General features: G+C 49.3%; 1 protein-coding gene across 4 annotated transcripts in view; it reads right to left on the bottom strand.

Moving 5' to 3' along the window:
- Positions 1 to 290: 290 nt before the first annotated feature.
- ZMYND10 (zinc finger MYND-type containing 10) overlaps positions 291 to 14,245 on the bottom strand; it is a 133,388-nt gene continuing 119,433 nt past the window's right edge. For 3 of the 4 annotated variants that reach the window (XM_063941394.1, XM_063941391.1, XM_063941393.1), the window contains one exon: positions 291 to 531. In XM_063941394.1, coding sequence (XP_063797464.1) covers positions 384 to 531 — 148 coding nt within the window. In that variant the 3' untranslated portion in view covers positions 291 to 383. The remainder of the gene's footprint in view (positions 532 to 14,245) is intronic. The other variant, XM_063941392.1, reaches the window with a different exon arrangement.

The raw sequence follows: 14,245 nt of genomic DNA, 5'->3' as shown, positions 1-14,245 counted from the left end.
AGATGGCCCGGGGCACTCCATACATATTCCCCCCCCCCCCCCCCGGTATCCCCACTGAACAGATGGCCTGGGGCACTCCATACATATTCCCCCCCCCCCCCCCCCGGTATCCCCACTGATCAGATGGCCCGGGGCACTCCATACATATTCCCCCCCCCCCCCCGGTATCCCCACTGAACAGATGGCCCGGGGCACTCCATACATATTCCCCCCCCCCCCCCCGGTATCCCCACTGAACAGATGGCCCGGGGCACTCCATACATATTCCCCCCCCCCCCCCGGTATCCCCACTGATCAGATGGCCCGGGGCACTCCATACATATTTCCCCCCCCGGTATCCCCACAGATCAGAGCACCACCGCTGGTTTCCGCACATTTTCCTCTTATCTCTCTTCTTTTAGTTTCTTCATAGCGTCACTGACCAGGTCACAGGATTTCTTATGCTTCTCCCAGTGCTGCACTTGGCATTGTCTGAGGGACAGGATGGAATCATGAACACATGACCGGTGGGTGGTCTCTGTATTATACAACCTATATCACAGAAACAGATGGAGATATGCGAGTATACGGCGCTGTTATATCTCATCTATTTCCCCAGCATCAGCTGTAACACAATGTTATTAGTAAGTGTGCAATGGGGCGCTGTGGGGGTTATTCAGACCGGATCGCTGTTGTGCGAATTCACTGCGCATGCGTATGGATCGTAGTACGCATGTGCGAGGCCAAACAGAGGAAAAATCCAGCTACTGTTTTGATCGCTGGCTGTACGCAAGTTGATTGACAGGATACCGGCGTTTGGGGGTGGTAACTTGTGGTTTTCTGGGAGTGTCAGGAAAAATGCAGGTGTGCCCATGCGTTTTCAGAGCGGGTGTGTGACGTCAGCTCCGGGCCCCGATCAGCCTGATTCCTACGCACTGTAGGACTAAGTCCTGGGCTACGCAAACACTGCAGAGTCTCGAAAAATAATTCAATGACGAGTGAGTTGCAAACAGATTTGCAGCTGGCTGGCGATCGGCGAGATTTTTGCAAGCTGTACGCAGACTTACAAGGGGCGGGTTTTCACTTTGTCTGGGCGGCAGCTATCTGATCACAGACCTCTGCAAATTTGCAGAGCAGCATTCAGGTCTGAATAACCCCCTATAGCCCTACAGCATCATGTCAGAAACACTCTGTGCTGCTGGGGACCCTGCTCCTCCCACTATATAACTCTCAGTCTGTGGCTTCCTGCTGCCTCCATTCCCCTCCTCACATCATGTCACTGCCCCTGTCACATGTAGCCCTGTCCTCACTGACACATCACTCATCTCCTGATATACTCTGTGCTGCTGGGGACCCTGCTCCTCCCACTATATAACTCTCAGTCTGTGGCTTCCTGCTGCCTCCATTCCCCTCCTCACAGCATGTCACTGCCCCTGTCACATGCAGCCCTGTCCTCACTGACACATCACTCATCTCCTGATACACTCTGTGCTGCTGGGGACCCTGCTCCTCCCACTATATAACTCTCAGTCTGTGGCTTCCTGCTGCCTCCATTCCCCTCCTCACATCATGTCACTGCCCCTGTCACATGCAGCCCTGTCCTCACTGACACATCACTCATCTCCTGATATACTCTGTGCTGCTGGGGACCCTGCTCCTCCCACTATATAACGCTCAGTCTATGGCTCCCTGCTGCCTTCATTCCCCTCCTCACATCATGTCACTGCCCCTGTCACATGCAGCCCTGTCCTCACTGACACATCACTCATCTCCTGATATACTCTGTGCTGCTGGGGACCCTGCTCCTTCCACTATATAACTCTCAGTCTGTGGCTTCCTGCTGCCTCCATTCCCCTCCTCACATCATGTCACTGCCCCTGTCACATGCAGCCCTGTCCTCACTGACACATCACTCATCTCCTGATGTACTCTGTGCTGCTGGGGACCCTGCTCCTCCCACTATATAACTCTCAGTCTGTGGCTTCCTGCTGCCTCCATTCCCCTCCTCACATCATGGTACTGCCCCTGTCACATGCAGCCCTGTCCTCACTGACACATCACTCATCTCCTGATATACTCTGTGCTGCTGGGGACCCTGCTCCTCCCACTATATAACTCTCAGTCTGTGGCTCCCTGCTGCCTCCATTCCCCTCCTCACATCATGTCACTGCCCCTGTCACATGCAGCCCTGTCCTCACTGACACATCACTCATCTCCTGATATACTCTGTGCTGCTGGGGACCCTGCTCCTCCCACTATATAACTCTCAGTCTGTGGCTTCCTGCTGCCTCCATTCACCTCCTCACATCATGTCACTGCCCCTGTCACATGCAGCCCTGTCCTCACTGACACATCACTCATCTCCTGATATGCTCTGTGCTGCTGGGGACCCTGCTCCTCCCACTATATAACTCTCAGTCTGTGGCTCCCTGCTGCCTCCATTCCCCTCCTCACATCATGTCACTGCCCCTGTCACATGCAGCCCTGTCCTCACTGACACATCACTCATCTCCTGATATACTCTGTGCTGCTGGGGACCCTGCTCCTCCCACTATATAACTCTCAGTCTGTGGCTCCCTGCTGCCTCCATTCCCTTCCTCACATCATGTCACTGCCCCTGTCACATGCAGCCCTGTCCTAACACATCACTCATCTCCTGATATACTCTGTGCTGCTTTGAACCCTGCTCCTCCCACTATATAACTCTCAGCCTGTGACTTCCTGCTGCCTCCATTCCCCTCCTCACATCATGTCACTGCCCCTGTCACATGCAGCCCTGTCCTCCTGATATACTCTGTGCTGCTGGGGACCCTGCTCCTCCCACTATATAACGCTCAGTGTGTGGCTCCCTGCTGCCTCCATTCCCCTCCTCACATCATGTCACTGCCCCTGTCACATGCAGCCCTGTCCTCACTGACACATCACTCATCTCCTGATATACTCTGTGCTGCTGGGGACCCTGCTCCTCCCACTATATAACTCTCAGTCTGTGGCTCCCTGCTGCCTCCATTCCCTTCCTCACATCATGTCACTGCCCCTGTCACATGCAGCCCTGTCCTAACACATCACTCATCTCCTGATATACTCTGTGCTGCTTTGAACCCTGCTCCTCCCACTATATAACTCTCAGCCTGTGACTTCCTGCTGCCTCCATTCCCCTCCTCACATCATGTCACTGCCCCTGTCACATGCAGCCCTGACCTCACTGACACATCCCTCATCTCCTGATGTACTCTGTGCTGCTGGGGTCCCTGCTCCTCCCACTATATAACTCTCAGTCTGTGGCTTCCTGCTGCCCCTGTCACATGCAGCCCTGTCCTCACTGACACATCACTCATCTCCTGATATACTCTGTGCTGCTGGGGTCCCTGCTCCTCCCACTATATAACTCTCAGTCTGTGGCTTCCTGCTGCCTCCATTCCCCTCCTCACATCATGTCACTGCCCCTGTCACATGCAGCCCTGTCCTCCTGATATACTCTGTGCTGCTGGGGACCCTGCTCCTCCCACTATATAACTCTCAGTCTGTGGCTTCCTGCTGTCTCCATTCCCCTCCTCACATCATGTCACTGCCCCTGTCACATGCAGCCCTGTCCTCACTGACACATCACTCATCTCCTGATATACTCTGTGCTGCTGGGGTCCCTGCTCCTCCCACTATATAACTCTCAGTCTGTGGCTTCCTGCTGCCTCCATTCCTCTCCTCACATCATGTCACTGCCCCTGTCACATGCAGCCCTGTCCTCACTGACACACCACTTATCTCCTGATATACTCTGTGCTGCTGGGGACCCTGCTCCTCCCACTATATAACTCTCAGTCTGTGGCTTCCTGCTGTCTCTGTTCCCCTCCTCACATCATGTCACTGCCCCTGTCACGTGCAGCCCGGTCCTCACGGACACATCACTCATCTCCTGATATACTCTGTGCTGCTGGTGACCCTGCTCCTCCCACTATATAACGCTCAGTCTGTGGCTTCCTGCTGCCTCCATTCCCCTCCTCACATCATGTCACTGCCCCTGTCACGTGCAGCCCTGTCCTCTCTAACACATCACTGATCTCCTTATATACTATGTGCTGCTGGGGAACCTGCTCCTCCCACTAGATAACTCTCAGCCTGTGACTTCCTGCTGCCTCCATTCCCCTCCTCACATCATGTCACTGCCCCTGTCACATGCAGCCCTGTCCTCCTGATATACTCTGTGCTGCTGGGGACCCTGCTCCTCCCACTATATAACGCTCAGTGTGTGGCTCCCTGCTGCCTCCATTCCCCTCCTCACATCATGTTACTGCCCCTGTCACATGCAGCCCTGTCCTCACTGACACATCACTCATCTCCTGATATACTCTGTGCTGCTGGGGACCCTGCTCCTCCCACTATATAACTCTCAGTCTGTGGCTTCCTGCTGCCTCTATTCCCCTCCCTGTCACATGCAGCCCTGTCCTCACTGACACATCTCTTATCTCCTGATATACTCTGTGCTGCAGGGACCCTGCTCCTTCCACTATATAACTCTCAGTCTGTGGCTTCCTGCTGCCTCCATTCCCCTCCTCACATCATGTCACTGCCCCTGTCACATGCAGCCCTGTCCTCACTGACCCATCACTCCTCTCCTGATATACTCTGTGCTGCTGGGGGATCCTGCTCCTCCCACTATATAACTCAGTCTGTGGCTTCCTGCTGCCTCCATTCCCCTCCTCACATCATGTCACTGCCCCTGTCACATGCAGCTCTGTCCTCACTGACACATCACTCATCTCCTGATATACTCTGTGCTGCTGGGTACCCTGCTCCTCCCACTATATAACTCTCAGTCTGTGGCTTCCTGCTGCCTCCATTCCCCTCCTCACATCATGTCACTGCCCCTGTCACATGCAGCCCTGTCCTCACTGACACATCACTCATCTCCTGATATACTCTGTGCTGCTGGGGACCCTGCTCCTCCCACTATATAAAACTCTAAATCAATCGTTTTAATCCATTTTCCAATGTTTGGGAGAAAATGGTTGATTGTCATTTGCTCTCATCCATTACCAGATTCTTGTTCTCACCAGACAGATTGGACAGATAAATCTGCCAGTGTGTATACACCTTGACATCTGACACACGCAGCAGTTGAGGACTGGGGAGGGGTCATTCAGATCTGATCGATGGGCTGCAAATTTTGCTGTCCTGCATCCAGATAGTCGCCGCCTCCAGGGGGAGTGTGTATTCGCCGTACAAGTGTGTGTTCCTACAGTGCATCCGGAAAGTATTCACAGCACTTCACTTTTTCCACATTTTGTTATGTTACAGCCTTATTCCAAAATGGGACAAATTATTTTTTCCCCTCAAAATTCTACACACAATACCCCATAATGACAACGTGAAAACAGTTTGTTTTTTTAGATTTTTGCAAATTTATTAAAAATAAAAAACTAAGAAATCACATGTACATAAGTATTCACAACCTTTGCCATGAAGCTCAAAATTGAGCTCAGGTGCATCCTGTTTCCACTGATCATCCTTGAGATGTTCCTACAGCTTAATTGGAGTCCACCTGTGGTAAATTCAGCTGATAAGGTCCCACACTTGACAGTGCATGTCTGAGCACAAACCAAGCATGAAGTCAAAGGAATTGTCTCTAGACCTCCGAGACAGGATTGTCCTGAGGCACAAATCTGGGGAAGGGTACAGAAAAATATCTGCTGCTTTGAAGGTCCCAATGAGCACAGTCGCCTCCATCATCCGTAAATGGAAGAAATTTGGAATCACCAGGACTCTTCCTAGAGTTGGCCGGCTGTCTAAACTGAGCAATCGGGGGAGAAGGGCCCTAGTCAGGGAGGTGAATGGTGATCAAGAACCCGATGGTCACTCTGTCAGAGCTACAGCATTCCTATGTGGGTAGAGGAGAACCTTCCAGGAGGACAACCATCTCTGCAGCAATCCACCAATCATGCCTGTATGGTAGTGCGGCCAGATGGAAGCCACTCCTTAGTAAAAACCACATGGCAGCCTGCCTGGAGTTTGCCAAAATGCACCTGAAGGACTCTCAGACCATGAGAAACAAAATTCTCTGGTCTGATGAGACCAAGATTGAATTGGCGTGAATGCCAATTTGGCGTGAATGCCAGGCATCATGTTTGGCGGAAACCAGGCACCTGTCAGCACCAGGCCAATTCCATCGCTACAATGAAGCATGGTGGTCTCAGCATCATGCTGTGGGGATGTTTTTCAGCGGCGGGAACTGGGAGACTAGTCAGGATAGAGGGAAAGATGAATGCAGCAATGTACAGAGACATCCTGGATGAAAACCTGCTCCAGAGCACTCTTGACCTCAGACTGGGGCGACTGTTCATCTTTCAGCAGGAAAACGACCCTAAGCACACAGCCAAGATATCAGAGTAGTGGCTTCAGGACAACTCTATGAATGTCCTTGTGTGGCCCAGCCAGAGCCCAGACTTGAATCTGATTGAACATCTCTGGAGAGATCTGAAAATGGCTGTGCACCGACGCTTCCCATCCAACCTGATGGAGCTTGAGAGGTGATGCAAAGAGGAATAGGCGGAACTGCCCAAAGATAGGTGTGCCAAGCTTGTGGCATCATATTCAAAAAGACCTGAGGCTGTAATTGCTGCCAAAGGTGCATCAACAAAAGTATTGAGCAAAGGCTGTGAATACTTATGTACATGTGATTTCTTAGTTTTTTATTTTTAATAAATTTTCAAAAATCTCAAAAAAACTTTTTTTCACATTGTTATTATGGGGTATTGTGTGTAGAATTTTGAGGGGAAAAAAAATGAATGTATTCCATTTTGGAATAAGGCTGTAATATAACGAAATGTGGAAAACATGAAGTGATGTGAATACTTTCCGGATGCACTGTATATGTACGCCGAGCTGTTAAAAATAGGATTTTGGTACCTGCCGGTAAATCCTTTTCTCGTAGTCCGTAGAGGATGCTGGGGTCCACATTAGTACCATGGGGTATAGACATGTCCACCAGGAGCCATTGGCACTTTAAGAGTTTGAGAGTGTGGGCTGGCTCCTCCCTCTATGCCCCTCCTACCAGACTCGGTCTAGAAACTGTGCCTGAGGAGATGGACATCTTCGAGAGAAGGATTATACACAGATAGTGGTGAGATTCATACCAGCTCACACGTACAAGGCACGTCAAGCTAACGAGCTTGAAAACTCAGCAACCGCTGAAACATTACTTACCAAGTAACAATGCAGTACTTAACTAAAACGAAGTTGTACTGAACCAGATAACAATTGCAGGAAAACGAAGCGCTGGGCGGGCGCCCAGCATCCTCTACAGACTACGAGAAAAGGATTTACGGTAGGTAACCAAAATCCTATTTTCTCTTACGTCCTAGAGGATGCTGGAGTCCACATTAGTACCATGAGGATGTACCAAAGCTCCCAGAACGGGAGGGAGAGCGCGGGGGCTCCTGCAGAACTGATTGACTGAACTTCAGATCATCAGAGGCCAAAGTATCGAACTTGTAGAACTTAGCAAACGTGTTCGACCCAAACCAAGTTGCAGCTCGGCAAAGTTGTAACGCCGAGACACCCCGGGCAGCCGCCCAGGAAGACCCCACCTTACGAGTAGAACATACGTAGGACATGGCAATCCCGCCGTAGAATACGCATGCTGGATAGTGAACCTGATCCAGGGTGTCAAAGTCAGAAAAATGTCTCAATGCACGTTGCCATATTTGCACCGCACACTGGTCCGTGCTGCGCATGCGTACGCTCTCCCGTGGAAGCGCATACCCGCAATAGCGTGCACTCGCACGCGCAGTATGCGCATTTACGGTAGAGTTTATGTGATCGTAGCGTGCGACTCATTAGTTACAAATGTTCACAATTAATGTAGTTTATAGATCATGATCCCTTTGATAGTTTCTGTAAGTTTGGTTAAAGTATAATGTCCCAGAGCTGAGGAATCCCTCTTTGCATCGTACGAAGGGTTTAACAGGAATCATACAGCAGTGTTTGGTACCCATCGGAAGAGTATTTGATTAGCAATATTCCGGTGTTGGTTTGGAGCGTATTAATCGCTCGTGCGAATAGTTATGGACATAAGAAGTTTATGTCCATTTCTATGATTTGCACATACTCAGGTATGCGGCGGGAAACCCAGTTTCCCACCCACCTGAGCTGTTGGAAATCGTCACAGCCCACCTGTATGAATCACCCTATGACCTTTTGTTATGATGCAGGGCCGAATTCCTTCGGCCAATGGACAATGGGATTGTAGGACCAGGAGATTGCATTGTGTGTGGAGCATAAATAGGCAGGCCGACCACATCCAGCTCTCACTCTCTCATCAACGGTTATCTGCTGATAATCGGGAGCTGGATATCGAGGCGCTGGCGATCATACCCTTTGTGCGTAAGTTCTCTCCATAATCATTGTCTTTCTGCGAGCCAATCTCTCTCTCTCTCTCTCTCTCTATCTCCCTCTCTCCTCTTTTTCTCTTAAATACCTTATAGTATTATAGTATTGTATCGTATTGCATTTAGGTCAGTGTAGTATTGTCTTTTTGTATTTATTGTTTAGTTCTGTGGTTAGGAAGTCTCTGTTATATTGTAGTGTATCATATGTACTGTTATCCCCTTTTACAAGTATATTAGACATAATACAGTTAATAGGCCTTGGAAACCTAAACCAGTATCTGTGTATTTCCTATAGTGATAAGTGTTCATTTGAGCGTCGGTGACGCTCATGCAGCTTTGTAGATAGTCAGGTTCCACAAGGTTGCACTTACACCCTGTACTCACATTAAGGTATTCAGTGTATTTCATCGGTATAAGGTTTAACATAAAGGTATAGTGTTGTGAGCGTCTGCATCGCTGGTGACCTCCTCGTGGTCTCTAGCGTACGCTACGTTACAGCGAATCTTTCCCCTAGACATAACCAATAACGTGTCCTGTGATCACTGGGCCGTGAGCGAACGTGACGCTTGAGCGTCTCGCCTACGGCTGAGCGATCGTTACGCAAATAGCGTATCATTACGGTATTTCTTAAATAAACAGCGTACAGTGTTCTTAGCTTCATAAGGGTTGTTTATACGACAAGGAATTTAGCATTGTCAATTGCGGGCTCGTCCGGTCCTTTTCACATCTGCACTAGGTAGATCAGCAGACATTATCCCCCAGCAAAAGGGTGGGAGGTTATCTCGCAGTTGCTGACGGGATAAGCGTCTGCTTCGCTTAGGTAAAGAGTGCTGAAGGAATCCGGTAACCGGAAGTAAGAACAAAACGCTTGTGTCTTTTAAAACTGTTTATTTTTCTTTTGTCTTGCGTACGCATACATTTATCTGCATTTCTGTTTCATTTTCGTATATCACTATTCCTGTTTGCCAATTTTTTATAGTTGATAGAAAGTGCTAAAAAAGAGATTTGCTGTTATTTTAGAGGTAATAGTTAAAGTATAGAACAAACACACGGTTTGTCTGAGATACAAGGCAGGCAGTGTGGATTGCGGTAGATGATCAGGGATCACCTACATTGATAAAATAAGAATTTACTTACCGATAATTCTATTTCTCGGAGTCCGTAGTGGATGCTGGGGTTCCTGAAAGGACCATGGGGAATAGCGGCTCCGCAGGAGACAGGGCACAAAAAAGTAAAGCTTTACTAGGTCAGGTGGTGTGCACTGGCTCCTCCCCCTATGACCCTCCTCCAGACTCCAGTTAGGTACTGTGCCCGGACGAGCATACACAATAAGGGAGGCATTTTGAATCCCGGGTAAGACTCATACCAGCCACACCAATCACACCGTACAACTTGTGATCTAAACCCAGTTAACAGTATGACAACAGAAAGGGCCTCTTAAAGATGGCTCCTTAACAATAACCCGAATTAGTTAACAATAACTATGTACAAGTATTGCAGATAATCCGCACTTGGGATGGGCGCCCAGCATCCACTACGGACTCCGAGAAATAGAATTATCGGTAAGTAAATTCTTATTTTCTCTATCGTCCTAAGTGGATGCTGGGGTTCCTGAAAGGACCATGGGGATTATACCAAAGCTCCCAAACGGGCGGGAGAGTGCGGATGACTCTGCAGCACCGAATGAGAGAACTCCAGGTCCTCCTTTGCCAGGGTATCAAATTTGTAAAATTTTACAAACGTGTTCTCCCCCGACCACGTAGCTGCTCGGCAGAGTTGTAATGCCGAGACCCCTCGGGCAGCCGCCCAAGATGAGCCCACCTTCCTTGTGGAGTGGGCTTTTACAGTTTTAGGCTGTGGCAGGCCTGCCACAGAATGTGCAAGTTGAATTGTGTTACAAATCCAACGAGCAATCGACTGCTTAGAAGCAGGTGCGCCCAACTTGTTGGGTGCATACAATATAAACAGCGAGTCAGATTTTCTGACTCCAGCCGTCCTTGCAATGTATATTTTTAAGGCTCTGACAACGTCCAACAACTTGGAGTCCTCCAAGTCGCTAGTGGCCGCAGGCACCACAATAGGTTGGTTCAGATGAAATGCTGATACCACTTTAGGGAGAAAATGCGGACGAGTCCGCAGTTCTGCCCTATCCGAATGGAAGATTAGATAAGGACTTTTATAAGATAAAGCCGCCAATTCAGATACTCTCCTGGCAGAGGCCAGGGCTAGTAACATAGTCACTTTCAATGTGAGATATTTCAAATCCACCTTTTTCAATGGTTCAAACCAATGGGATTTGAGGAAATCTAAAACTACATTTAGATCCCACGGTGCCACCGGAGGCACCACAGGAGGCTGTATATGCAGTACTCCCTTGACAAAAGTCTGGACCTCAGGGACAGAGGCCAATTCTTTTTGGAAGAATATTGACAGGGCCGAAATTTGAACCTTAATGGATCCCAATTTGAGACCCATAGATAATCCTGATTGCAGGAAATGTAGGAAACGACCCAGTTGGAATTCCTCCGTCGGAACCCTCCGATCCTCGCACCACGCTACATATTTTCGCCAAATGCGGTGATAATGTTTCACGGTGACTTCCTTCCGTGCCTTAATCAAGGTAGGAATGACTTCTTCTGGAATGCCTTTCCCTTTTAGGATCTGGCGTTCAACCGCCATGCCGTCAAACGCAGCCGCGGTAAGTCTTGAAAAAGACAGGGACCCTGCTGTAGCAGGTCCCTTCTCAGAGGTAGAGGCCACGGTTCGTCCGTGAGCATCTCTTGAAGTTCCGGATACCAAGTCCTTCTCGGCCAATCCGGAACCACTAGTATTGTTCTTACTCTTCTTTGCCGTATGATCTTCAATACCTTTGGTATGAGCGGCAGAGGAGGAAACACATACACTGACTGGTACACCCAAGGAGTTACCAGTGCGTCCACAGCTATTGCCTGTGGATCTCTTGACCTGGCGCAATATTTGTCCAGTTTCTTGTTGAGGCGAGACGCCATCATGTCTACAATTGGTCTTTCCCAACGGTCTATTAACATGTTGAAGACTTCTGGATGTAGACCCCACTCTCCCGGATGAAGATCGTGTCTGCTGAGGAAGTCTGCTTCCCAGTTGTCCACGCCCGGGATGAACACTGCTGACAGTGCTATCACGTGATTCTCCGCCCAGCGAAGAATCTTGGCAGCTTCTGCCATTGCACTCCTGCTTCTTGTGCCGCCCTGCCTGTTTACATGGGCGACCGCCGTGATGTTGTCCGACTGAATCAACACCAGCTTTCCTTGCAGGAGAAGTTCCGCCTGGCTTAGAGCATTGTAGATTGCTCTTAGTTCCAGAATGTTTATGTGAAGAGACTTTTCCAGACTCGTCCATACTCCCTGGAAGTTTCTTCCTTGTGTGACTGCTCCCCAGCCTCTCAGGCTGGCGTCCGTGGTCACCAGGATCCAATCCTGAATGCCGAATCTGCGGCCTTCTAATAGGTGAGCCTTCTGCAACCACCACAGAAGTGACACCCTTGTCTTTGGTGACAGGGTTATTCGCAGGTGCATCTGCAGATGCGACCCTGACCATTTGTCCAACAGATCCCTTTGGAATATTCTTGCATGGAATCTGCCGAATGGAATTGCTTCGTAAGAAGCCACCATTTTTCCCAGGACTCTTGTGCATTGATGTACTGACACTTTTCCTGGTTTTAGGAGGTTCCTGACCAGATCGGATAACTCCTTGGCTTTTTCCTCTGGAAGGAAAACCTTTTTCTGAACCGTGTCCAGAATCATTCCTAGGAACAGCAGACGAGTTGTCGGGATTAAATGGGATTTTGGAATATTCAGAATCCACCCGTGTTGTCTTAGCACCTCTTGAGATAGTGCTAAAGCTGTCTCCAGCTGTTCTCTGGACCTTGCCCTTATTAGGAGATCGTCCAAGTATGGGATAACTAATACGCCTTTTCTTCGAAGAAGAATCATCATCTCGGCCATTACCTTGGTAAAGACCCGAGGCGCCGTGGACAATCCGAACGGCAGCGTCTGAAACTGATAGTGACAGTTTTGAACAATGAACCTGAGGTACCCCTGGTGTGCGGGGTAAATCGGAACGTGTAGATACGCATCCTTGATGTCCAAGGATACCATAAAGTCCCCTTCTTCCAGGTTCGCTATCACTGCTCTGAGTGACTCCATCTTGAACTTGAACTTTTTTATGTAGAGGTTCAAGGACTTCAGATTTAGAATAGGCCTTACCGAGCCATCCGGCTTCGGTACCACAAATAGAGTGGAATAATACCCCTTTCCTTGTTGTAATAGGGGTACTTTGACTATCACCTGCTGAGCGTACAGCTTGTGAATGGCTTCCAACACCCTCTCCCTTTCGGAAGAGACGGTTGGTAAGGCAGACTTCAGGAAACGATGAGGAGGATCCGTCTCTAATTCCAACCTGTACCCCTGAGATATTATCTGCAGGATCCAGGGGTCTACCTGCGAGTGAGCCCACTGCGCGCTGTAATTTTTGAGACGGCCCCCCACTGTCCCCGAGTCCGCTTGAGAGGCCCCAGCGTCATGCTGAGGTTTTTGCAGGAGCCGGGGAGGGCTTCTGTTCCTGGGAAGGAGCTGCCTGTTGGTGTCTCTTCCCTCTTCCTCTGCCTCGTGGCAGGTACGACAAGCCCTTTGCTCTCTTATTTTTGTAGGAGCGAAAAGGCTGCGGTTGAAAGGTCGGTGCCTTTCTCTGTTGGGGAGTGACTTGAGGTAAAAAAGTGGATTTCCCGGCAGTAGCCGTGGCCACCAAGTCTGATAGACCAACTCCAAATAACTCCTCCCCTTTATACGGCAAAACCTCCATGTGACGTTTTGAATCCGCATCGCCTGTCCACTGTCGTGTCCATAAGGCTCTTCTGGCTGAAATGGACATAGCACTCACCCGAGATGCCAGTGTGCAAATATCCCTCTGTGCATCACGCATATAGATAAATGCATCCTTTATTTGTTCTAACGACAGTAAAACATTGTCCCTATCTAGGGTATCAATATTTTCAATCAGGGATTCTGACCAAACTACTCCAGCACTGCACATCCAGGCAGTTGCTATAGCTGGTCGTAGTATAACACCTGCATGTGTGTATATATTCTTTTGAATAACTTCCATCTTTCTATCTGATGGATCCTTAAGTGCGGCCGTCTCAGGAGAGGGTAACGCCACTTGTTTGGATAAGCGTGTGAGCGCCTTGTCCACCTTAGGGGGTGTTTCCCAGCGCGCCCTAACCTCTGGCGGGAAAGGGTATAATGCCAATAACTTTTTTGAAATTATCAACTTTTTATCAGGAGCAACCCACGCTTCATCACACACGTCATTTAATTCTTCTGATTCAGGAAAAACTGTTTGTAGTTTTTTCACACCATACATAATACCCTGTTTTACGGTATCTGTAGTATCAGCTAAATGTAACGTCTCCTTCATTGCCAAAATCATATAACGTGTGGCCCTACTGGAAAATACGTTTGAATTTCTACCGTCGTCACTGGAATCAGTGCCCGTGTCTGGGTCTGTGTCGACCGACTGAGGCAAAGGGCGTTTTACAGCCCCTGACGGTGTTTGAGGCGCCTGGACAGGCATTAATTGATTGTCCGGCCGCCTCATGTCCTCAACTGACTGTTTAAGGGAAGATAAACCATCACGTAATTCCACAAATAAAGGCATCCATTCTGGTGTCGACCCCCTGGGGGGTGACATCTGCATATTTGGCAATTGCTCCGCCTCCACACCAATATCGTCCTCATACATGTCGACACCACGTACCGACACACACCGCAAACTCACAGGGAATGCTCTAATGAAGACAGGACCCACTAGCCCTTTTGGGGAGACAGAGGGAGAGTCTGCCAGCA

Source organism: Pseudophryne corroboree, chromosome 9 (genome assembly GCF_028390025.1).
Source record: "Pseudophryne corroboree isolate aPseCor3 chromosome 9, aPseCor3.hap2, whole genome shotgun sequence".
Taxonomy (NCBI): Eukaryota; Metazoa; Chordata; class Amphibia; order Anura; family Myobatrachidae; genus Pseudophryne; species Pseudophryne corroboree.
This window is presented reverse-complemented; position numbering and strand designations above follow the sequence as displayed.